Source organism: Nicotiana sylvestris, chromosome 1 (assembly GCF_000393655.2).
Source record: "Nicotiana sylvestris chromosome 1, ASM39365v2, whole genome shotgun sequence".
Taxonomy (NCBI): domain Eukaryota; kingdom Viridiplantae; phylum Streptophyta; class Magnoliopsida; order Solanales; family Solanaceae; genus Nicotiana; species Nicotiana sylvestris.
In genome coordinates, this window is record NC_091057.1 from 140,224,576 (window position 1) to 140,248,836 (window position 24,261).

Below are 24,261 nucleotides of genomic sequence, written 5' to 3' on the forward strand. Positions count from 1 at the left end.
CGTACAAAATATAATTATAGTAAAACTTGAGTAGGGATGGTAATATAGCTTCATGTAGCATATATGAATGCAAAAATTCCTATATAGTACTACTGCGTATATGTATTTCGGTGTATAGCAACACACAATAATATGCAGATTTCAGTTAATATGCAGGTCAACGTTTTGAAAAGGTTTATGTGAGGCATGTCACAATGAAGCATCTTAATGCGGTTGAACTTATTTTGCTCAATTTGTGAATTTTAATTTTAAAACAATTAATCCTGAGTATAATGAGTCACAAATTAACCAAATTATGGAAGGAAAAACAAATATCACAACAATTAGATTTGAGAAATCCAGTATTAGATGAAAGAATTCACATTGTCAGAGTAACTTCCTATAAAATTATGAAACCCCAATAAACTTCTTCCCACCTAATAAATACCAACCACAAAAATCAAAAACAAAAAAACCTTTATCCACCAAATGCATGAAACAATTTCCATATAATACTTTGTCCGGCCTTGAGAAGGATAAATGTCCATTTACGGGTCCCAACCAATGGTGATAAACAAAAAAGAATCATGTTGACTAATCCGTTAATTAATTAAAAATCTAGAATGTAACTAATGTGAACGTGCGTCCCTGCACTGCCCACCAAACGTTAACTCTTTCGATAGTCTTGAATTTTTCTCCTCCAAATTTTTTTCTATAAAAACAAAACACTGGAACTAATAAATTTAGTACAAAACTTGTGTATATAACAAAGCAATAAACCACAAAGACGTGGTAACCTGCAAAAGACAATGGCATCGTCTAAGCCAATATCCTTTACATTTTCTCTCATATTTCTCTCCCTCTTCCTCCTCTACCTAACTCTAACTTGCAGACTGAGACAAAAACAACGTGAACTTCCAATCTCCCTCCTAGAAAAACCAACAACTTTATTTATACAAAATAATTTGCCTATGCAATATGTCACTAGACAACCTAAATGGTTTCGACTTTTGCAAGACGAAATCAAGGACAAAACACTAAAAATCGGCCTCGTAAACTTTAATGATGACTCGTTTTTCGACTACGTTGGATTGCATGGGGCAGAAAATGTGGAGACATTCGACGTGAAATTTCCTAGAGTTTCGGATAAAATTAAGTGGAAAGACTTGTTTCCAGAATGGATTGATGAAGATGAGGTTTCAGCCAAGCCTACGTGCCCAGAAATACCAATGCCGGTTTTCGAGAAGTACGAGGAACTGGATGTTGTTATTGCAAAGGTTCCATGTAAAAAAGCAGGGTTCGGTTTTAGGGATGTTTTTAGGTTACAAGTTAACTTGGTGGTGGCTAACTTGTTGGTAAGAAGTGGTGGGAGTTGGAATAATAATAATAAACGGCCGCCGTATGCGGTGTTTATCGGCGATTGTGGGCCAATGTGGGAGATTTTCCGATGTGAAGACATGTTGTTGCATGAAGAGAATTTGTGGGTTTATAAGCCTGAGTTGAAAAGGCTGAAGCAAAAAATTCTTATACCTGTTGGTAGTTGTCAGCTTGCTCGTCCATTTCCAGAACAAGGTGAATTATTTTTTCTTCTTCTAATTTTATGTGATCTTATTTGACTGGACACATAGTTTATAGTTTAAGAGAGAATGCAATACTTTTGAAACTTGTAATAGAAAAACAAGACACACATTTGTTTAGTTTATAAATAATCTCATCAAGGATAAAATAAAATTTTTAAAATTAAATTGTGTCATGTATAAAAAGATATCATGTTTTCTGTGACAAAAATAAAAAGAAAATTGTGCCACATCAATTGGGACAGAGTTTTTTTCTTTTAGTTTGATTGTATTTGAATTTTGAATAATTTTAGCTTGACTTCTTAAAGAATTTTACTGAATTAGCAGCAAAGCAAATTTTGTACTCTATCTCAGAGAGAAAAAACTGCATATTTTATTTTAACTAACTAGTCATCAATAATCCAAAAATTCATTACCAGAGCACAAGCAAGTTCGGTATGGGTTCTCAATTTATTAGTTTTATCTGCTTTTACATTTCTCGATTTGCTCGTTTGGTGGTTAAGATTGCTGTTGAGTATGAATTCTCGATTCGTAATTCATCTATAGAAAGTACGTTGAGAAAAATACCGACAATCAAATATGCCAAAACGTTACATCAAGAAAATTTTATTAGAAAATCATGTTACATATATTTGGAATATCAAATACGTCTTTTCTTAGAAGACATTTTTGTCAAGCCGAGTACTAACCAGGGGGGGGGGGGAGATTATACTTTTAATCACTTTTACCTGATAGTTACATGTAAAGTGATATTTTTTGTAAATATTTACACCATCTGTGTATAAAAGTTAAAGTCTTGTTTAATAATTAACATGCAGGGCAGTTAGCAATGGACGAAATAAGAGAAGCTTATGTGACAGTTCTCCATTCCTCAGAAGCCTATGTTTGTGGAGCAATAGCTTTGGCACAAAGCATCATTCAAACTAACTCTACTAGAGACCTTGTGCTCTTAGCAGATGACTCAATTTCTCCAAAATCCCTTCTTGGCCTTAGATCAGCAGGCTGGAAAATCAAGAAAATCAAAAGAATAAGAAGTCCACATGCTGAGAAAAATGCATATAATGAATGGAATTACAGCAAGCTCAGAATATGGCAACTCAGCGAATACGATAAAGTCATATTCATCGATTCAGATTTCGTGGTTTTTAGAAACATCGATCAATTCTTTTCGTATCCAGATCTATCAGCTGCTGGAAATGATGGTTACATTTTCAATTCGGGTGTTATGATCATAGAACCATCAAAATGCAAGTTCCAAAATTTAATGAACAAAAGGTTTGAAGTAGGTTCATATAATGGGGGTGATCAAGGCTTTTTAAATGAAATGTTTGTGTGGTGGCATAGGTGGCCTAGTAAATTAAATGCTCTCAAGATTTTTGGGAACTCGAGTCATCGCGACCTTCGCGATGATTCGTATACTGTACATTATTTGGGATTAAAGCCATGGATGTGTTACGAAGACTATGATTGTAATTGGGATAAGGTGGAATCTCAAATTTTTGCGAGTGATTCAGCACATGAGAGGTGGTGGAAAGTGTACAAGAAAATGGCTGTTGAGCTTAGGCAATATTGTGCATTGACCCCAGAAATGAATGCAAGGATAATTAAGTGGAGGGGAAGAGCCAAGAAAGCTAAATTTTCAAATGGGCATTGGAGGATTGAAGTGAAAGATCCAAGAAGGCATGAAGACTTTCCTATTTATTTATTATTTGATAATTAGTCTAACAAGAGATTCAGATCATGTATACTAACAATTTCCCTTTTAGTATTTTGCAATATGTTATATTTCTAGCATGATAGGATCTCCATTTGGTTACAATATTTCTATTACAGTCTCTCTTTCAATTAGCCTAATGTATATATGTATTTATTAGGGGTAGATCTCTAATTTTTGCAAGTGCAAATTCTGTGCTTCATTTATCGTTAGATTCAGTGATGTGTGTATTTCGTTATCTCTGTTCCTATTTTCTTGTCCTAAGTACACTGGGAATGACTTTCATGTTTATGGCACGTGTTTCTCCAAATGTTTACTAATCTTCGAAATTTTAAAAGAAGAATTAACCTTTATAGCCCCCCTAAAATAGCCGATGGATGTATAGATATATAATATATGTATAACAATATATAAAAGTGTATAATCTATATACTGGCTAAAATATAAACAGTAAATTCGACATGCTATTTGCGTAAAGAGCCCCAAGTTTTTAAGAGGTTTCTAACTCCGCGTAATTTGAAGCGTTTTTGTTAGCAGAAAAAGACTCAACTTATCTACTGTATTGGACATTTTATTTTGACATTGAAATACTCACAATAAAAGTTTATGTTTTTTTTGGTTATAAAAGCTGAGATATTATAAATACTTAATATGCATCATTACGAAATAAGGCGCCATTTGTGGCCCTATTGTCCAAATGATAGCAGTTTATGTTAGTTCTTTATCTCTTGAATGTGCAATGAACTTATATTAGGTCTAGGGACATCTCGCCTTGTAAATTATTGAGAAATTTTCATAAAGTACCATTTTTTAGTAGTAATTAGCCATTTATAGATATCATTTGCTATATTACGGATTATAGATACCTTTTATGTGGTTATAAGATGTATTTGATGTATTTAAGCTACTGTATTCATGAATACAGTAGCAAAAAATAGGCGTGAATCAGGGAAGTCCAGCTAATCAGTTGTTGTATCTGAGTGTATTCGACTGTATTCATGGAGTAAAACATGGGATTACAGCTGGACAGATTATTGTATTCGACTGTATTCACAGCGTGAAATAGGGGATTACACTATTTTTAAAATGGAAAGTGAATCAATTAACATAATAGACTCCTAATATAACTCAACAAACTCAATTATAACACACAAAATTTGTATTTTCAGTTATAAAAAAGATTCTCAGCCGAAAAATACCCCAAAAACATAGCAATCTTCAGAGAAATTATATAATACATCTGAATACATAAATTGTATTAATTAAAAAAAATTATGAATACATTCATGGCATATAACGAGATAGTGAATACAATGAAATACATAGAATACAGCGGGATACACTGAAATACAATGAGAAAAAAAAGACAATGAATACAATGAAATACATTGAAATGGTATCTATAAATGTCTAATTACTACTAAAATAGCTCCAGTCTCCCTGAACCATCTACGAGCTCGGTTAACTTTTGTGAAGCAGCAGCTAATGTCTCCTCACTTTTGCAGAACGCAGATCTGATATACCTCATGTGGTAGGTAATAGCAGTCGAAGAAAAGTCCTCTAATTTTGACGAATTGGTATGGAAGAATACACGGCCTGGTACAGCCACCACCCCAGCTTATTTAATCAATTCCTCCACAAAATCAACCTGGAATGCCTTGAGGTGATCACTACCACAATTTAAACATATAAAGAACGCCAAAATAAAATGCTTTTGTCAAGTTCTTACAGGCCAACCGAAAAAAGAAGTTCTTACAGACCACACTGAGACGTAAAAGCTTTATCCAAAGTATGAACCTATTGTTGGTACAACCGGCCGGCAATAATCACTCGATGTACTACTCCGATCCAAAATTCATAAAGAGCCAGTGGAAGGAGGAGGAGATCTTAAATTTTAATGGGATGGGGGAAGAGAATGGGATGTATCAAAATAGAGAGAGAAAGAAAAAAGTGTAACTGATTAGCGTATTCAGTGGCTTAGGGCTAGGAGGTAACCAAAATTAAATATTTTGCTATAAACCTTAAAAGGTATCTATAGAGTATAATTTTTTTAAATGGTATTTATTAAAATAAATAAGGTGTTAACCTTTGCTATAGGAGGTAAAAATTTCTAAATTATTTGGCAGTGAGAAATGGATTTGGGGGCCTCCAAGTAGATGGATAGGTTGGCTTATCAAAATGGATAATAAATCGGTGGGTTAAGATGGGCTAAACAATTAGTTAAAAAAAAATTCCTTATTATGGCTATATCTAATATATCAAACAAAAAAAAGTATTTTCTTAAAAAATATTTTCACAATTTTTCTTATGCATCGATTTGGGCATATTTAATTTAATTATGCTACTTCAACACCCAACTCATCTCACGTTAAAAAGATCTACCAACTAATTATGACCCATGAAATGGGATATATTCATTAGCACGCCTCCAATTGTATGACGCTATAAGATCAATATGGAAAACAAATTTAAAGTGGAAGCATATATCACATCACATGTGATAACATTAAAATGAGAATTAATTAGTGTGGAAAACAACCATAAAACATTTTGATCACAAGCAGTGCTGATATGGTCTAACACAGTCTTGTATGGTTTGGATATATCTAAAGGCAAGCAATTGAAAGTTCACTGCATTTTACTTTAATTTTCGTGAATGCAAATAACTTTTCTTTCCTTTAAATTAATTTCCTTATTTAGGGGTAAATTCAATTACAAATACACCTCACATATTCAAATGAATCAAAAATTGAAAAATGGGTTCCAAGTCTTCCCATTCAAAACCAAAGCTTTTCACCCTTTCAATAATCTCTTTTTTCATAGTCTTCGTTTACCTAAGTATATCACACAGCCCTAAACGCCATGAAACCATAATCCACACCTTACACAATCAGAAACAACCAACAGAAATCTTTCCTAGGCATGTCACAAGGCCTAGTTGGTACAAATATCTTCAAAATGAAACCAAGAATACAAAGTTCAAAATCGGACTAGTCAACGTGCATGGAACCAACGTTGAAGTCAAAGATCTACACGACGAAGCAGAACTAGTGAACGTTCATTTTCGTCGTGTAAATCAAAGTGTCACGTGGAAGGACTTATTCCCAGAATGGATCGATGAAAATGTACCTCAGAAATCATCACAATGTCCTGAAATTCCCATGCCAGAGCTTGACGAATATGCAGATTTGGATGTGGTTTTAGCTAGGGTTCCTTGTGCAAATGCAACCAATGTGTTTAGGTTACAAGTGAACCTAGTCGTGGCTAATCTTTTAGTAAAAAATGGATGGGGTTTTCGCGATATTTCACGTGAAATGTACGTTGTTTTCGTAGGACCATGTAGTCCTATGCTTGAGATTTTCAGGTGTGATGATCAAATATGGTATGAAGGAAACGCATGGATTTACAAGCCTGATTTGAGAAGACTGAAGCAGAAAGTTCTCTTACCAGTTGGAACTTGCCAACTTGCCAGTCCATTTGCTGAATCAGGTACGTCCAAAAAGTTCAATATCTTGAAAATTTTCATGTATAATATGTGTATAATCATGTATAACCAGTGTATATCGAATAGAAAAAGTAAATAGTGAATCCAGCCGGTTATAACTTCTATTTTTGGATAAATTAATTAGGAGCAAATGTAACAACTTTAAGATTACGGAAAAATGGAAATACTATGCAGGAAACTGATTATATCTTTTATATTATGGTGCATTTCCTTGTTTGAAGCATATCATTTTGTACTTTGAATGTATGTATATATAGATGGTACGGTATATTCTGAAACAACTGACCACATGCGTTGTTTGGAAATATGTTGGCTTCTTTAATAAGCAGTATATAAATGCACCAGCAATCTTGATAGAGAAAAGTTGCTAGATATAGAAAATGAATGTTTCTTTCATTAATCCTTCATTTAGAAGGCAATATTAGGAGGAGCAATTTGGAATTTTTTTCATGTTGCCTTTACAAGGCAGCAAAGGATTAGTTTGGATCTTCGACAACATCTTGTAGCTAAAATTCTTAGGTAGACATAATTATTTTAATGGCATTGACATACATATCACTTTAGAGAGTATCAATATCCATTGATGGTGGAGCCAACTAAAGTCTTAAATCTTTAAGGGCTATGACTTTTTTCAGCATTCCACCAAATAATTCGATAAATTTCACATGTTTAATTTGCATCTGTAAGTGATCAAGATAATTTAACGTTCACATTTTTTTTTCGTTTGCATTTGTTTTATAGTTTGGCAAGGAATGAATTCTCAACTAAATTAAGTACGTTTATCCAAGTGTCTATACAGCAATCTGAACCCAGGTGCTTCGAATCTAGAATAAGATATTATGGAAATGAATCAATGGTGGTAAACAACTTCCTAAAAGGATTAAATGAAATCACTAAATTTAATTCAGTTATTCTCCTAGTAATAATATTTAGTACATCCCCCATCCCCTGCGTGAGTGTAATCCAATAGAGTCCCATATATAGGCCGAGAAAAGAAAGGGTCAAAAATGGAACTAACGTGTCACCTTCTTCAAATCTGAGTTTTAGCAAAAAAGAAGATGAGGCCTCCTCTACATTTTCAAGGTTATATATATATATATATAAGTTTTCTCTTTTTTTATTCTCCTTGGGAGAACAAACACATTTTGAACAATCGAAATAAAAAGTTTTATTAGTACCTAACTACTTGGGACAAGATAAGTATTTCATTTACTTTTTCTCCTTACATTTTAAGGATTTCACCTCATTCATTTACCTTGGTTGAAATAATAGGTCAAGAAGAATGGAGAAAATATACTTCGTCCGATAGTAACAAAAAGCCAAGAGAGGCTTACGTGACTGTTCTTCACTCCTCAGAATCATATGTTTGTGGAGCAATAGCTCTAGCACAAAGCATCATCTTATCCAACTCCACAAAAGACCTTATTCTCCTCGTTGATAACTCAATATCACACGAAAGCCTCAATGCTCTCAAACTAGCAGGATGGAAGATCAAAGTCATAGAAAGAATAAGAAATCCTCATGCAAAAAGAGGCACGTATAATGAATGGAACTACAGCAAGCTTCGAATATGGCAGCTAGTAGAATATGATAAACTCATATTCGTAGACGCCGACTTTCTTTTCTTCAAGAATCTTGATCCTTTCTTCATGTTTCCTCAGTTATCAGCAGCTGGAAACTGTAGGCATGTGTTCAACTCAGGGATCATGATAATCGAGCCATCAGAGTGTACTTTCAAAACCCTAATGGAAAAAACCCTCACTATAGTTTCATACAATGGAGGTGATCAAGGGTTTTTGAATGAGGTTTTTTCTTGGTGGCATAGGTGGCCTGCTAAACTGAATTATCTCAAAAATTTCCAGACAGATGAACGTAGGAAATATGAATATCCTGAGGATGCATATGCAATGCATTACTTAGGTTTGAAGCCATGGATGTGTTACAAAGATTATGACTGCAATTGGGATGTTTTGGAATATAGGGATTTTCCAAATGATCGAATTCATGCAAAATGGTGGCAAGTATATGACTTGATGCCTAAGGAGCTTCAGAAGTTTTGTTATTTAACTCCAGATATGGATACAAGGATAAGATTGGAGAGACAGGAGGCTAAGGCTGCTAATTTTTCTGATGGGCATTGGAAAATCCAAGTTAAGGACCCAAGAAGACTTTCCGATTCCGACATTTGATTAAATATCACTCCTATTTCCTTTTTGTTTCTCTTCAAAAGAATTTCTTTGTTGCTTCTTGTTGTATTATTTTTCCCTCGATCTATTATCATTAAATAGTAAATGTCAAACTTACCACTTCTATGTCAAGGATGAAATTGGTCGAGATTGGGAAATTTTACTTTTGTAATTGCTAAAAAAATGTACTTTTAGTTTTGGATAATGAAACAAAAACAGATTACATCGTGTGCCATTCTTTCTTAAAAAGTGGTTCAACCATTTTTTACTTCAGATAGTAGGAGGTAAACGGAAAATTATGACTAGCACGAGTAGCAATTGAGTCCAATTTAATCAATTAAGGTTCGGGACAGTCTAATTTTTGGTATTAAGCACGTGTACTTTAACCTAGGGATCAATATGGACACGCTAGCACACCTAAAATATTAAATATCAAATAATTCAAACATAATGATCGCAAGGAATTGTGTACTTTAGTTTTCATTTCGGTGTAAAGAACCAGTGCATGATGCAGAATCAATAGAATCCATACAAGGCTAGATTTGGGATAATTTGTCTTTTGCTCTCGACATATATAAGACCTCAGTGCTGGATCAATAAAACTTTACATTTCAAAAGAAAAGATCAGATAAATGCACTCGGAACAACCATAAGTTTCAAACAAATTACATATGCACTTCAATATGACCAGAAACATATCCTAACAGGAAAGTGGAACAGGACATATTGGTGGCTACAATCTGGCATACCTATCCTGATTGCCCTACATGAAGGAATTTTACAACTCAAGAACATACAATAAACTCTGCTCCTCTTTCCTTGAAAAGGAGAAAAAGAAAATATAAGGAAAAATTTGGAAGTAGGATCAATCCCTGAGTGGTAACATATCGTTTTGTTGCTGGCTTGTGAGGTAGAAGCAAACCACAGCACATGGATCAATCCTGTGACTAGATTTTTTCGACATCTTTTTCCCCAAGTGTGGGTAACATATACAGTAAAGAGGTTTCATAGAAGTGGGGGAAAACCTCTTGATCTATGAATGCGGATACAGAAATATACAGTCATTTTCCTGGAGATGCAAACCTTGAACGCTCTCTCTGTCGATTCAAAGCTCGATCCTTGGGAGAAGATGTTTTTCCCCCCACACCTGCTTGACGCATCATTTCTGCAACCAATGCACCCAGTTTGTAGTTAGGATCTTCTACCATTCAGAACCAGGAAAGTGGCTCCAAAAATTTCTCTCCAACAAGTTGTATTAGATTCAACTGTAATTCCACTTTAACAAAAGAACAGTGAAGCTAAAGATTAAGCAAGCTCACTTTGGGGGATAAACTAGTTAGCATTTAGCTCTGGAATTAAACCCAACGCCTTACAGTAAATAACAGCAGCCATTCAAAGATGACATAATCTGCAAGTGTTCTAGTCTGATGCAGCAGCACTGTTCGTAGGGACAAAGACACTCCCACATTTGACCATTAATAACTAGGAATTGACAGTGTTTACACAAGGTTGGTATCAAGAACCTACCAGAATTGGTCTCATTAAAAGTCCCCATGCTTCTTGCAGAAAAATCTGCAGAACTAAGAGGGTTGGGGGCTCCAGTTTCATGATTTCTAAGCACTTTAAGCTAGGATCAGTTCTTATAACCTTTTGGATAATGTCTGCAACTTCTCTAAGAAAATCTGTACTCTCTACAAGCATAAAATTTGAGAAAATGTTAAAAAATACAGGATTACAGGTCCCTCAGGCACCAGGCTTCACAAGATATTCTTATATTCAGCAATAAACCAGCTTCTTTGCACTGCAGAACAAAGTGTCAGGCAGGAAAGAATATTTATGACTCCTAGGATGGGTTTAAAAGCATGATTTCCAAGTTCTCAGTGTAACTGGATAACAGCCCTAAGGGAATGAAGTGATGAATATCCAACTGCCAGAAATATTTAAACAATTTAACTAGCGATGTTTTAACTTTTAAATAGAACATCTGTTTAATAATTTCTAAGGGCGATTAGAACTTCCAAATATAGCGATCTTTCTACAGGGAAAAAAATTACAAGAATTGTGGGTTTCATGAGACTATCTAATAGATAAATAATAATTTACAGCAACAAAGAGTCTGTTTGGTTCGCTGATTAAAAGTGACTGAGAAGTATTAGGTGTTCAAAAGCAGTGCTGAAGCAGATTTTATAAATGAGCAGTTACGAGTTTGGATAGAAGTGTTAAAACTAATACTACAGTTAATGTATTTGGCAAAAAAATGCTGAACAATTTTTTGTTTAATTTACTTTACTGTCCTTAAAACTATTTACAGAAGTACTAGACTACAACTACAACTATGCCTCAGTCCCAAACAACTTGGGGTGGGCAATATGGGCCCTCACTTCTTTTATTATGATCAACTCATATCATCATGGAAAAATATAATTTAAAATATCTTTACATGGAAAAGGACGAATGGTGGAATTGATTGGAGAGGAAACTTGGTTTTGTTTTGAGAACATGGCGGATCAAGTTTTTATCCTGCTTGAAAGCAAGAAAACATTATACTATTAATCTACATCAGCAAAAGAGGAAACCTATATATACAGAATTGGCAATACAGAAGAACCATGCATGAGTTCGTGCACAGGAGCAGAGTGAGGGAAGAGCATTGATCAAAAAATCATATGGAGAAGCAAAGATCTACCTCGCTTTCTTTCAAGCTCTTGGTCAAGCTCTTCCTTCCACTTCCTCTGAATCTCACTAAAACTTGCACTACAAACAGAGTAATATATCTTCAAATTACAGAAACCAAAAAGAAAATCAAGACAAAAGAAAGTTGATCTACAAACTTACATTGGACTATTTGATTGCCTCCGCTCATTAGATTGCGGTGAACTGTCATCATAGTCTTGGTTGCTTCCACTGCCAATGCATGATGTTCGCCTGTTGCTGCTCCCAGGGCTTGCACTATTGATGATATCAACTCCTGTAGACGGGCTTCCAATAGGACCCCTACTTGGTGACCTACTTTTCGGGGGTAATTTCAAGTATTTTGGAGTGGTTTCATCGATTGCAGTCTCAGCCAACTGTGGAGAGTATGAAGGATTCAAACTGTTGTTATAGTACTCTTCATACAGAGGTGTCTGCAGTTTCTTCAATTCAAGAGCCTATACAGAAATAAAAGGATACACTTTAAATGCAAAGATAGAAATATGTAAGAATAACTTCTGCATAGAGCAATGTCAAGCAACACGAGAAGTGGGAACCTTTTCATCCAGGAAGGCTCTGATTTTAGACTCAGTAAGCTCATCCTCATCTTCTGATATGGAAGGACCACAAAAAACTGCAGAATTGTTGTTAGGCGAGACTGAAATCCCATGACCTATGCCACCTTCCTGATTGCTAACTATATTTGCATTCCCTTGTTGTGATTGAGTCATGCCATAATCACAGTTCCAATCATCAGAGGGCTCAGAGATGGGATTGAAACTCTACTTGACATGACGATATAGAGGAAATCAACTCCAGTGTAATATATATGCTTTAGCAACAAAAGCAGCAAGCAGAGACGCTTAATACCTTATTGAAGTCATCCACCGTCTTAGCAGTGCTTAACTTCGTTCCTCCACCCAAGAAAAAATTATCAGTATCGTCAATCTGACACATATCATCATCACTACTGTTTCCTCTCCACTTATGTCCGGTCTCCGACAAGGTACATGCATTTTCTGTTGAGATATTCAAGGTACCCAAGTTGCAGATGTCTATTGAACCAGCACTGATTGTCATTCAATCAACAAGGTATTAGACAGAGTTACTGAATAGTCCATATAATCTACAAAGAAATGTATAATCCATATCGTCCCTTGGAAATGCAGCCAAAAGCTATTTCACAAGTAGATAAACACAGGTTTCTAATTTGAAGGTCAAACTCTAGAGGCTTTCTTTGTCGCACTCTTCAATGCAATGCATATGTTATCAATTTATTTATCATTTCATATCCTAAATACCAAACGAATATAACCCTCAGGGGTTGGCCTGGTGGCAATTGACTTGAGCCTTGGGGTTTGCTCCCTTTCAAGGTCTCAAGTTCGAAACCCACTGGGTGCAAACAATTTCTGAGGGCCATCGGACTGGGTAAAACCTGAATTAACCGCGGTGCACTTGCGGGAAACTCCTTGCCGAGGGCCTGTGCACCCCGGGAATAGTCGGGGCTCGAAGAGACTCGGACACCCGGTGCAAATCAAAAAAAAAATACCAAACGAATATAGCAGAACGAAAGAAAAAGATCTGTATAAGCATTAACAATTAGTTGGGATTAAGTTTTAGCCATGCTACTAAGTTACTTTAGGGCCAATATTTTTAGGAGTCTTTTAGTCCTGCAAGAGATATATGCCGGTAGAAAATATAAAGATCTTCAGTTGAGTACTTTTTATTTTTAATATTAATTTTATTTTATATAATACTGGACAGAGATGAGCTTAAATGGAGTAACATTGACAGTAAGGATTAATATAGCCAACCCCAACTTGCTTGGATTGAGGCGTAGTTGTTATATTACAAATCAAAGGATTTCAAAATTTCTCTGTCTGTTGACATTAGCATTTAGGTAGTGAAATCGTAGCTTTGATTCTTATTAGGACTTTGGGATTATTTGTTGATGCAAATGCTACCGTCGATGCTAGAATAAAGCCTTTAGAGCACTTACACGCTTTTTCCATTATGCCCATTTGAATCAGAATGAGCTTGAGATTTGCCCTATCAGTAAATGAATTTCAGAAAGTAAGTGCTTGAGTAATATTAACTATATTACCAATTGACGTAGATAAACTGACCATCATGGAATTAGAACCATCAGGAGGAGATAGTTGTGCTTCACCAGTGACAAATGGATGCTACATGTGAAGCCAAGAATGAACATATTATTACATTGTACAAGAGAGACAAAACGATAACAGATTGTCATAGGTCAAATCAAATCACCTGTAACAACTCACTAGCTGATAGTCTTAACTCTGGTTCCCTGCGTGCCATATCTTAATGTCATTAATGGTGTAAGTAGGGATAACTATAACAGATAAAATACCAAACCAAGGATGACAAGAGATCAGCACTATATCTACTGGTTACACTATGAATCCAGAAAGAGTCAATCAAACATCAGAGACTTGGCAAAGAAGGAAATCATACAAAACTATATTCTCTCCAATTGAATATCATCTCTATATGCTGTCATGTCTATGTCTACTACGAAGATCAAAGCGCATGGTGCTGTGAAGTGTGAACTAAATGGTTTTGGCATCAATATTTATTGTGCTATTATTGGACTTTGATTGGGGTCAGATACAGCGACGACTACATACTTTTGTAAGCATTTCAGCAGAAAGTCTTTTGCTTCAACAGACAGATGTTCAGGGATCGGAGGATGAGCTTTTGTTGTCCCAATATAGAAGAGCGCAGCAACCTAAAACAAACACAGCATCAGTGCAAAGAATGAGTGGTCCCGCAGATAGTAACCAGTTCATAAATGCCAAAAGAAATATAAAAAGAATTAAACAAGACCTGCATGAAATGTATACCTCTTGATACTGTTGGCTCCAGGGTGGCTTGCCAGTAGTCATCTCTATTACAGTACATCCTACGCTCCATATATCAGCAGAGCTGAAATTCAAATACAAGGACATAATAATTACTCAGAACTTATGCTGAAGTGATCAATTCAAGGAATATGCTGCAAGGCTAATAGAACCAGAACCATACATCTAGTCAAAAACAATAATTGCTTTTTCACCGAGAAACTCCTCTTTCGATCAGAAAGTTTTGTTCTACTATAAAGAGACTAGGACTTGATTGAGAGGCTGAAATATTAACATAATTTTTTTATGACGGTAGTGTCCGAGCGAATTTGTGTGCACCTAGACTATTCCACTTGGCACTTGCTACCTCCTAACAGCATAGGTATCGGATAACTCTGACTACCAAGACTTGAGTTGATGGGAAAATTCACCTAGTGTTTTTTTGTCTCATCTGGAATTTAACCTTGAGCACGACTTTTTTGGTGATTAATAAAGACATTAAAGTTGGAAATATCCAGAGTATGATAAGAAGTAAGGTGCCATGGAGCTTGAAAGCATGTTCATAGCTCAGGAGGGTGGCAAAGTTTCAGAAAACTAATCAGCATATGAACCGGATAAGGAATGAAAACAAAAGATGGTAGACATGAATGCTTAACACCAGAAAACTTATGACACAGTGAGGACCATTATGATTGAAGAAGCAAAACAAGATAAAGTTTACAAAAAGGTGTGACAATTCGAAAAAAAATCTGGATGATTCTTCTAAAATAGAGAGAGGCGGAAAGATTTTTTAAAAAATGAAAAATGGAAGTTAAAGTAACATAGATAAGGTAAGTGTTTCTCTGTCAGAGAGAAGAAACTGTTAGGCTCATCATAAAGAAACAACTGAGAACATTTGTCTGGGCACAAGAGAGCACTAACTCAATTTCACGAATCACAATTAAATTTGCAGCAATTAAGCATGGTCAATTATGACCAGAATTAATGAGTTGATCTTATGCTTATAGTGTCTAATTAAAATCAAGAACTAAGACTCATTGTGAAACCAAAAGTGCACTTCCAAGTAATCAGCAAAACAAACAAAATGTGGGCTCAAACTAGAAATAAGAACCATTAAAGTGATACAACAGATAGGTAACATACTGCAATCTAGATCAAACAAGAAAATAAGCTACAGATTTATCAATACAATGCTGTAATTTTTCTTACAAGCTATGACCGGTTTGGCGAATGACCTCAGGAGCCATCCAGTATGGTGTGCCCTTCATGGACTTGGCGCCTGATATAGTAGCCTATTGTGAACATGCTTCATCAATATCCTCTTCATTACATCCAAACTAAATCAAATACAGATCGATAATGGATGGTAGACATACCAGTTCGACAACCTTCTTTGATGCCCCAAAGTCAGCCAGCTTTATGCAACCTTTGTTATCAACAAGGATATTGGCCCCCTGAATCCAAATTAGTAAACGAGATTATTGTTGGTCATACTTCGATAGCAAGAAAAGAAAGGAAAAATGATACCTTAATATCTCTATGCATGATTCCATTCTTGTGAAGATAATCCAGCCCTAGGAGCAATTGCTTAGTGTACGTTCTTATAACCTACTAGGGAAGATAGTCTTAGATAGAGACATCCAGTAAGAAGGATCATACATCAAAAGAGGATGGAAAATAAGACCGTAAATGACTTACTGGCTCAGGGAAAGATCCAAATTTGCCTAAAAGGGATGATATCGATCCACCAGGTACGAATTCCAGCAGAATATTCAATGTGTCTTCTTCTCTCACAGTTCCAAGATATCTCTAACAACGCAATATAGCAACTGAGTATTTCAGGGACAACAATTCCCCAGAAAGAAGATCAAGGATTTACTTACAACAATATGTGGATGCGAGAGATTCTTGAGAAGCTTGACTTCCTCCTCAAGCTCTTTAACGTGGGACTATTCAGGACAATCAAGAATCCAGAAGAATGGATCAAACAGTAGCTAACTATAAACTAATAATCTCAAAAATTTAGATATACAGCAGTCTTCAGAAGTCTTTAAGCGCCTCAGATTCAATATAACAACCTTCCATTTAACATAGCTGTCGCAGAAACATTTCCCTTTACACAATGTCAGTTGTTACAAGCAAACAAATTAATAGCTAAAGAACTGAAGTCCCATTCATCAATGGACGGCGTACACAAGAAAAGTTAAAGGGCACATGCTCCAACTAAACATAAGTACAGCAGCAGGGAACTACGATAAGAGGGAAGCTTCATTCTATTAAAATGCGACTATTCTAGCAGGCTTTTAACATCATAAGAGAAGCAGATTAAAGTTTGTATAATCAAACAATAGCAACAATCTAACTGATTAAAGTTTTGTTTCTTCGAAAACTTCAATTCAGGCAGTCAATGCAACCAAATATTCATGGAATGAGTGATTATATCATTGTAAGTCGTGAACAAAACAAAAAGTATCTCAATCGCCATTTCCAACCTGAGCTTTCTCCTTTGAAGCACCGTTCGCAGCTATCAAAACCTGAAGAGAAAATATCATAAATCGGAAACACTTTCAGAATCACTCTTAAAAAAAGGCAAAATACCTAATAATTCACTAAGATAAACAAAATTGGAACTCCAAAACCTAAAAAAAAGTAGTACACAGGTAAAGACCTGCTTGACGGCGAGAAGTTCACCAGAATCGAGATTCATTCCCATATAAACCTGTCCAAAAGCGCCACATCCAATCATCTCACCTTTTCTCCACCGGATAGGCCGGGGAGCCGCATCACCTTCATCTTTAACGGCTTTTGGTGAGGGCAACGCCGGCGGAGGAGGCGACAGCTTAGAGAAAACTCTGGAGTTCCGGATGCAGGAATTGATCTTCTCAACTAGATTACCGTCATCTCCACCGTCGGCAGTCGGTGTTCGGAACACCAGTGATCGCCGAACTGATCCAAAAATATCTTGCATCTGATTTTTTGAGTGAAGGAATTTGAAAGTTCTAGGGTTTTATGGAAGAGAAAAGGAAGAGTCAGTTCATCTCTTTGAATTTACTCTGCTTTTTTTTTCACAGTGCAATGATGGAGACGAGTTAGAGAGAGTATTTTGGAGTGGAAACAGAATGAATTTGTGGTTTCTTCTTTTCATATACGATCGTTACTGTAGAGAGAGAGAAGAGGGAAAAAGGTTATTGGCAATTCCTTTTGAAAATAATGGAATAAGAGTTAATTACAAATACGCCCCTCTAATTCTTTATGATCTCTATTTTTATTATTACCTCTATTTTATCAATAAATAAAATCATTGATTTTCCTTCGATAGTTAAATTCTTTGAAAAAATTATCTAATATTACATTAATGAAGTACTGGAGGGAGCCGACACTAGGCAATAGATATTAGCCTCGATTTTGCAGGTGAGTAAAAGATGTTGCACAATAATATGAAAAACGCGACAACATAAATCTACTAGTTTTATTGTCAAATTTTTATTTCATTGTTGAATTGATTAATGCCTCTAGGGGTTTTTTTTTATGGTACCAATTGAATTTTACCGCTGGATTTGAAAATCCAAGCAGTTTATGTTTGTGTTTTTCAGTATCCTGCTAAGTAAAATGTTGTCCCTTGTCGAAATGTAGGCACCATTAGTACTTGAGGAAAACCCAACAGCAATTAATTCCAATAATTGTGCTACCCCCGATCCATTTAAGACGACAATTTACCTTTAAATTCAACAATCTGATCCCCTTCTTTTGATCTTGTACTAGGCGTATTTAAGGCCACAATAAGCTCGGTAAATTCGAACTATAAAAAATACTCACTTGTGTAAGTGTGTTTAATAAATAGTACCCACTTTTCCTTTACTTGCATTTTCCAAATTATATAAATAATTCTCTTTTACCAAAGTGCACTAAAAGCTCCTTTTGTATGTGCTTAGATCTTAATTAATGCAGGAAGGCATTTTTTCAAGGAATAGGAGTGCTAAGACAGGAGCTACAAATCGAGTAAAGTACAATGGTCAGGTCAATCAGCAAATCATATGGCTAAAGTTTTCCCTTCTAAAAGTAAGCAAGACGCATACACGGTGCAAATAAAATCAAGGAGGGGATTGTATGAACTTTCTACCATCATTAAGAAGAGAGGGACTTCCTATTGCCTACTTCTCATGGCCTTCATCTTCAGAGGACTCCACACAATTTGCTTCTTTATTGCAACAACTGTTGGATGCTTGGGCCTCCATGAACCTGCTTGTGAAGGAGGACTTCCCATGAATTTACTGCTTTGTTTGGAAACAATCGGGGTTGCCTCTCTGGGTGTAGAAACCGATGTTTCCTTTTCTTGTGCTATTGGAGAAAGCACTCTTGATGTCTGCCACATTCTTTGTGTATCCCAGACAAATGATTTCCGACCGAGACGGTTATTCCTTGGCCGAGCAGCAGAGCCATTGAAAGTTGATAAGTTAGACTCGGGGCGAAGGGTTGCAATAGAAGCCCGCCTTTTGGGCTGCAAAACCTGCTTTGTTCCTTGAGGCGATGGTCTAACTACAGCAATAGATCCTCGCCTTGGTTTCAAAATTGCAGTTGTCGTTGATGAGCTTGCTAAATTTTCCTTGCCACATGATGGCACAAATGACTTCCTAGCTTTTGTTGGACGAGGAAGAGGGGATGGCGGGGGCAAAAAATTGCTGGTTCTTGTTCTTAGTGGCAATCTCAGTGCTTTTGAAGGAGCCAGTGGTGGTTTCTTCTCTGTTATGATCTTCTGTGATTGGCTTAAAGAAACTCCAGGGAAAGCGTTGCTTTCTTGCTTTAGACGTGTTCTCCTCCCGTCTGCCAATTGGTTTTCAAGATCACGAACCTGTTGTGAAATTGAAAAGCTCAGCTCTTTTAGAGTTTTTCGGAAAAGATTAGACATTTACACTCTTAAATGTGACACTCCCAGATAGATTTAAGAAACTCCATTGGAAGAAAGAAGCTAATTTCTTTCCTACCTTGTCCTGAAGATTTCTACATGTCTGTTCTCTGTTAGCAAGTTTCAGCTGCAGAAACTGCAAATTGTCCTGCAATTTTTTGGTTTCCTTCTCATCTTGCTTGGCTTTTTCTGCCTGTTGATGAGCATCACAGTATTAGCTGAACAACATTTTAGTGGAAACGTATGTTCATTGAAAGAGGTGTTTGTTTATAACTACCAGTAGTTTATGCTTCATCAGCTCTACAAGGTCTGTCTGTTTGCGAGCAGGGCCATGTTCAACTCCTCGGACTCGACTTGCAAAATTCAAAGAGCATAGAGTTTCTCCCAAATCTGTCGTACTAGGGCTGATTTGGACAAACATGACCGCCTTGCAATCTCCTCCTGCATTTCAGGTTACAGCAATGGAAAAGTTGTATGTTTTAGAGAAGTGGGAGAAAATATATATCTTCCCCCGTTGGGAAGATATAGCATGAGATATTTTGGTTAATTTAAGAAAATGATTAACAATCATGTTGAGGGGATTAATTTGCTGTTTCATCAGGTTGATTTGGAATTTAAACTGATGGCTTAATATTTTTAAGGTTCACAAAATTCAGAATTATCTAATAAGTGATGTTACAGATGCTTTAAAGAGTCTTACCCAGAGAACTCTGCAGCATATGAGTGAGCTTTGAATTCCTGTTGTGCAGAGGGGACCAATGTTATCTTAAAGGAAAAATAGTAATAAGTGGTTGTCACATGCACAAATGAAAGGAGAAATACCTATATGGAATGTGAGCTGTCTTAGAGGCTAGTGCAGAAATGACATCCCCAAGTGCAGACAATGACTTGTTTATGAACTGTGACTCTTTCAACCTCTCACCTTCAACTGCTATCCGTCCCACGCGCTCACTGCCAGCTAGGTCAACAAGCCAAAGGTGGCTCCTAGTCCTCTGGCCGTTAATCAAGTTGTCCCCCACAACAGTCACCCGCAGTAAGCTAAGTTAAAAGTGACAAAGAAAGTGTGATTCTTCATTGGTGAAACCAAATAGCGGATAGTAAACCTAAATTCTTTGAAATTTGCCTAAACTAAGGCATCGGCAGGAGAAATGTAAAGGAAGAGAGGAAAGAAGAATGTGAATCCAGAGTAAAAGCTGTTAATCATACCAGTGAGAACGGCTGCTAAGCTCGTTAGCACTAGTCGATCCAACAGATCTAGCCCGGCTTCCAGACTTGAGAAGTTCCCATACTTCATCTGTACCATATACACGAGCTTCCACAAGTCCTGGAACTTCCTGAGTTCCCTCTGCCGATTGTTTAATCTCCAACCTGTTTAATGTTTAAATATAAAGTCATTTCTTCAAAATACATACACAGAGACACACGTAGATATTCTCTTTCTTTAATCGATTCTGGCTCACTAAACTATAATCACTGGTACTGCGAGCCAATTTACTAGTATTTTCTCCGAGCTGAGCCCTTATGATCATTTATCTAAAGCACTGTTCCTAATTCCATCTTGCAAAGTAACTTTATTATGAAGACTGTTTTTGATTATATAAAAAAGAAGCACTATTCCTAATTCCATCTTACAGAGTAACTTTAATGAATTATGAAGACTGTTTTTGATTATATAAAAGTGCATAAAACATAACTAACCGAGTCTATATCGTGTTTTTAGGAGAAAGGCTTTTCTTTAAAAGATACTATTCGCCTGACTTTAGCTACTGTGAAAGAATATATACTAATGAGATCATTTTTGAAGTTCTTATATTAATGAAACTTGTTACTAATAGTCAATTATTTTGAACACTTTCCAGAAACAGTTTTTACAGTTCAAAATATCCCCATTGAGATCTCCAAATCTAGCACATACATTTACTTTGGTATCTTTTTACATTGTGGTGAGAGAATATATGCCAACCCAGAATGATGTTCTTATCTAGCCATAACCAGCATTATGGTCTTAACTGTCAAAGCTTGAAAGCAAAACCAAGCCAGTAAAATAAAGAGCTTAAGAACTTACTTCTTAGCTGGATGATTTGAGTTCTCTACCAGGAGGTCTCTTATCTTCTCATTATAAACCTCTAACATGCTGACGGACAACTCATATTTCATGATACTGCTTCTCTCACTAGATAAGCTAAATAGCATCTCTAAAGTCCGGTAGTTGACTCCTCTATTTTCTGGTGTCCCCTCCATGGTGAACGTCTTCCCCGTCCCAGTTTGTCCATAGGCAAATATGCAGACATTATATCCATCCAAAACAGAGGTCACAATGGGCATAGTTTGAGCAAAGACGGCATCTGCATTAGAAAATTACAGAGTTTAGAAGTCAAATTGCAACAAGCTATAGAAAAATCCCTTACAAAAGAATCTTGGATATGCACATCAAACCACAGATACCGACTTACCTTGGTTGTCCTCAGGTTTGAACACATAATCAAACTTAAACTGCTTTTTAGAGGAACCTGCACAGATCTGCAGTTCATTTTCATGAGATGGATCAAATTCGACCACCGATGTTGATCCATTTGCAATTTCATCTGAATTTAAAGGTCTACATCTACAGAAGACCCTGATATTTCCTTTGAGCTCGATCACTTCATTGTATAGACGTTTTCTTTCAGTACACTCCTCCAGATACTTCTTCTTCAGTAGTTCACACTCGTCATCATACTTCTTTTTTAGAAGTTCATGTTGGACACCTGATATTGCCAAAGAGACCACAAATAGATCAGAATTGATAGAGCACAACTGCATAAAAGACCAGTTATGAGATGTTCTTCATACTCATGTGCTGAAGAGTGTTAGAGGCTTCAGAACCAGGAAAAGAGTCCACACTCATGCCCTTGACTTCATTACGTAATGCTGCCTGTTCTTTCCTCAAGTCCTAAAAACAAGTAATAGATATGAATAATATTAATACTCGTTATATCTCCATTAAAACATACACTTTAGAAGGAAATAGTTAACATCTTACGAGCACTTTGTTTCTAAGATCTTCAATCTTTGTAAGAATTGGAAGAGTATGCTCTTGAGATGAACATACTTCTGCAGTAGAATGTGAACCATTACTCTCATCTGCTGACTCAGAAATTCTGTCGACTTTAACTGAACCAATTCAAGAGACAAAAATTCAACAAATGTAAGAGGCAAAGCCTATCAACTGAGAATGTCTACACTACAGACCAGCAGCTCACTTTATAGCTTTAAGTGGAATCAGGGACTCATCTCTTGAAATCGTCATTGTGAAAAGATAGTTAAATTCAGAAGCAAAGTCTACTACATTTGTAACTCACAATCCAGGACGGTAAATCAGGCATAACAAAATTCTGCCCGAATTCAGCCATCCTAACTTTTCCACATTCATTAAATAACAAGGAGGCAACTAATTAGCTATTTCTTCACAGTTCCTAACTGTTTCTTGAGTAGCAAAAACAAAGAACAATGCTGCACTCTACACAACAGCTAATTTTTATTTTTATTTTTTGTTATTCCCATCACTGATCACACAGAGAAAAGTAGAGAATCAAACTATTGACATAGTCATGTATAAAACAATTGCAGAACATGGACATAAATCTGAAGCTACATTTTTTTTAAAATACAAGTTTAGCAAATTCATAAAAATAGGTTTAAACATAATATACAAAGCGTCCCATTCTTGAATAAAATTCACAAGAGAAACTATTACATAAAAAATAAATTAGAAAAATTCCACAAAAGAATCAAAAGGAGGTAAAAAGAGAAAACGAACCCCCATTTGGAATGGGTGAAGCCTTCAAATTGTCCCCAGAAATGGTGACTGCTTGATCAAAATTGTCGCATAGCTTTTCTAGGGTTCGAACTGAAAAGAAAAAAAGAAACACAGAATTTTGAAATTTTATAAACATATAGATCTCACACTAAGGAATTTGTACGAAAGAAAGAAAGAGAGAGAAAAAGCACCGTCCATTGTGAGGATATCAGCAACTGTGAAATCAGTAAAGATGAAGAAGTAGTATGAGGAGGAGAAGATTTGCAGAAATGGAGTGATGAATTGGGGAGAGAGAAATGGGAGAATGTGGAGAGAGAGATTTCGGATTTTGATTCTTCAACGGTCTACAATAGGGTTTGAATTTTTTATGGTAGGATTCTCAAGTTTTTTGAATTATTGGATCAATCTGGGCCGTCGGATTTATGGGGAGCTTCCTTTAATGGCTTCATCTCCTCAAGGAGCGTCCAGATGACGGGTCAAACCGGACTCAATCCGGATCTATCCGTTATTTCGAATTTACTACTAAAATTACACTACTCTATATGTAGGGGAAAAAATGATATATGTGATGAAAACAATAGAAGAAGAAGAATATTGGAGAGAAAGAGAGAGTAATTCTTATTGAATTTTGGAATAATTTATAATGGGGTAAGACCCCTCTATTTAATAATACGCCTTTTGGTTGCCTCGTTAAAAACCTTGCAAGAAAAACTTAGTGGGACAAAACCTTGTAAGGAAAAAAGAGTACAACACGTTTTAAGCTTCCCCTGATGAGAGCATCAATTCACATCATTGAGCCTTCGCATCCCAGTCTTGTGTACTAGCTTCTTGAAGGTTGACGTCGGTAGAGATTTTGTGAACAAATCAGCCATATTATCACTTGAACGAATCTGTTGCACACTGATATCACCATTCTTTTGAAGATCATGTGTGAAAAATAACTTTGGTGAAATGTATTTTGTCTTATCTCCTTTTATGAATCCTCCCTTCAATTGGGCTATGCATGCTGCATTATCTTCATACAAAATCGTGGGTAGTTT

General features: G+C 36.1%; 4 protein-coding genes across 4 annotated transcripts; 2 read left to right on the forward strand and 2 right to left on the reverse strand.

Moving 5' to 3' along the window:
- Positions 1 to 793: 793 nt before the first annotated feature.
- Positions 794 to 3,378, forward strand: LOC104221422 (putative UDP-glucuronate:xylan alpha-glucuronosyltransferase 4). Its single transcript, XM_009772494.2, has 2 exons — positions 794 to 1,551; positions 2,375 to 3,378. Exons 1-2 carry the CDS (start codon positions 951 to 953, stop codon positions 3,274 to 3,276), a joined length of 1,503 nt encoding a protein of 500 aa, XP_009770796.1. The 5' UTR covers positions 794 to 950; the 3' UTR covers positions 3,277 to 3,378.
- A 2,648-nt stretch (positions 3,379 to 6,026) lies between these two features.
- Positions 6,027 to 9,109, forward strand: LOC104221421 (putative UDP-glucuronate:xylan alpha-glucuronosyltransferase 4). The gene is made up of 2 exons (XM_009772493.2): positions 6,027 to 6,759; positions 8,048 to 9,109. The coding sequence occupies exons 1-2, from the start codon at positions 6,027 to 6,029 to the stop codon at positions 8,962 to 8,964; spliced, it is 1,650 nt and encodes a 549-aa protein (XP_009770795.1). The 3' UTR covers positions 8,965 to 9,109.
- A 438-nt stretch (positions 9,110 to 9,547) lies between these two features.
- Positions 9,548 to 17,679, reverse strand: LOC104221420 (mitogen-activated protein kinase kinase kinase NPK1-like). Its single transcript, XM_009772492.2, has 17 exons — positions 17,188 to 17,679; positions 17,012 to 17,053; positions 16,403 to 16,468; positions 16,218 to 16,328; positions 16,047 to 16,127; positions 15,896 to 15,973; positions 15,729 to 15,811; positions 14,523 to 14,604; positions 14,307 to 14,407; positions 13,927 to 13,966; positions 13,779 to 13,838; positions 13,652 to 13,701; positions 12,523 to 12,721; positions 12,210 to 12,434; positions 11,797 to 12,110; positions 11,648 to 11,715; positions 9,548 to 10,126 (listed from the first exon to the last, which is right to left on the reverse strand). Exons 1-17 carry the CDS (start codon positions 17,485 to 17,487, stop codon positions 10,023 to 10,025), a joined length of 2,004 nt encoding a protein of 667 aa, XP_009770794.1. The 5' UTR covers positions 17,488 to 17,679; the 3' UTR covers positions 9,548 to 10,022.
- Positions 17,680 to 18,537: 858 nt separating this feature from the next.
- On the reverse strand, positions 18,538 to 23,571 carry LOC104221419 (kinesin-like protein KIN-14S). Its single transcript, XM_009772491.2, has 12 exons — positions 23,413 to 23,571; positions 23,222 to 23,311; positions 22,445 to 22,575; positions 22,255 to 22,354; positions 21,876 to 22,169; positions 21,488 to 21,767; positions 20,629 to 20,790; positions 20,245 to 20,460; positions 20,123 to 20,160; positions 19,700 to 19,863; positions 19,502 to 19,615; positions 18,538 to 19,368 (listed from the first exon to the last, which is right to left on the reverse strand). The coding sequence occupies exons 1-12, from the start codon at positions 23,417 to 23,419 to the stop codon at positions 18,664 to 18,666; spliced, it is 2,301 nt and encodes a 766-aa protein (XP_009770793.1). The 5' UTR covers positions 23,420 to 23,571; the 3' UTR covers positions 18,538 to 18,663.
- Between the last annotated feature and the right edge of the window lie 690 nt (positions 23,572 to 24,261).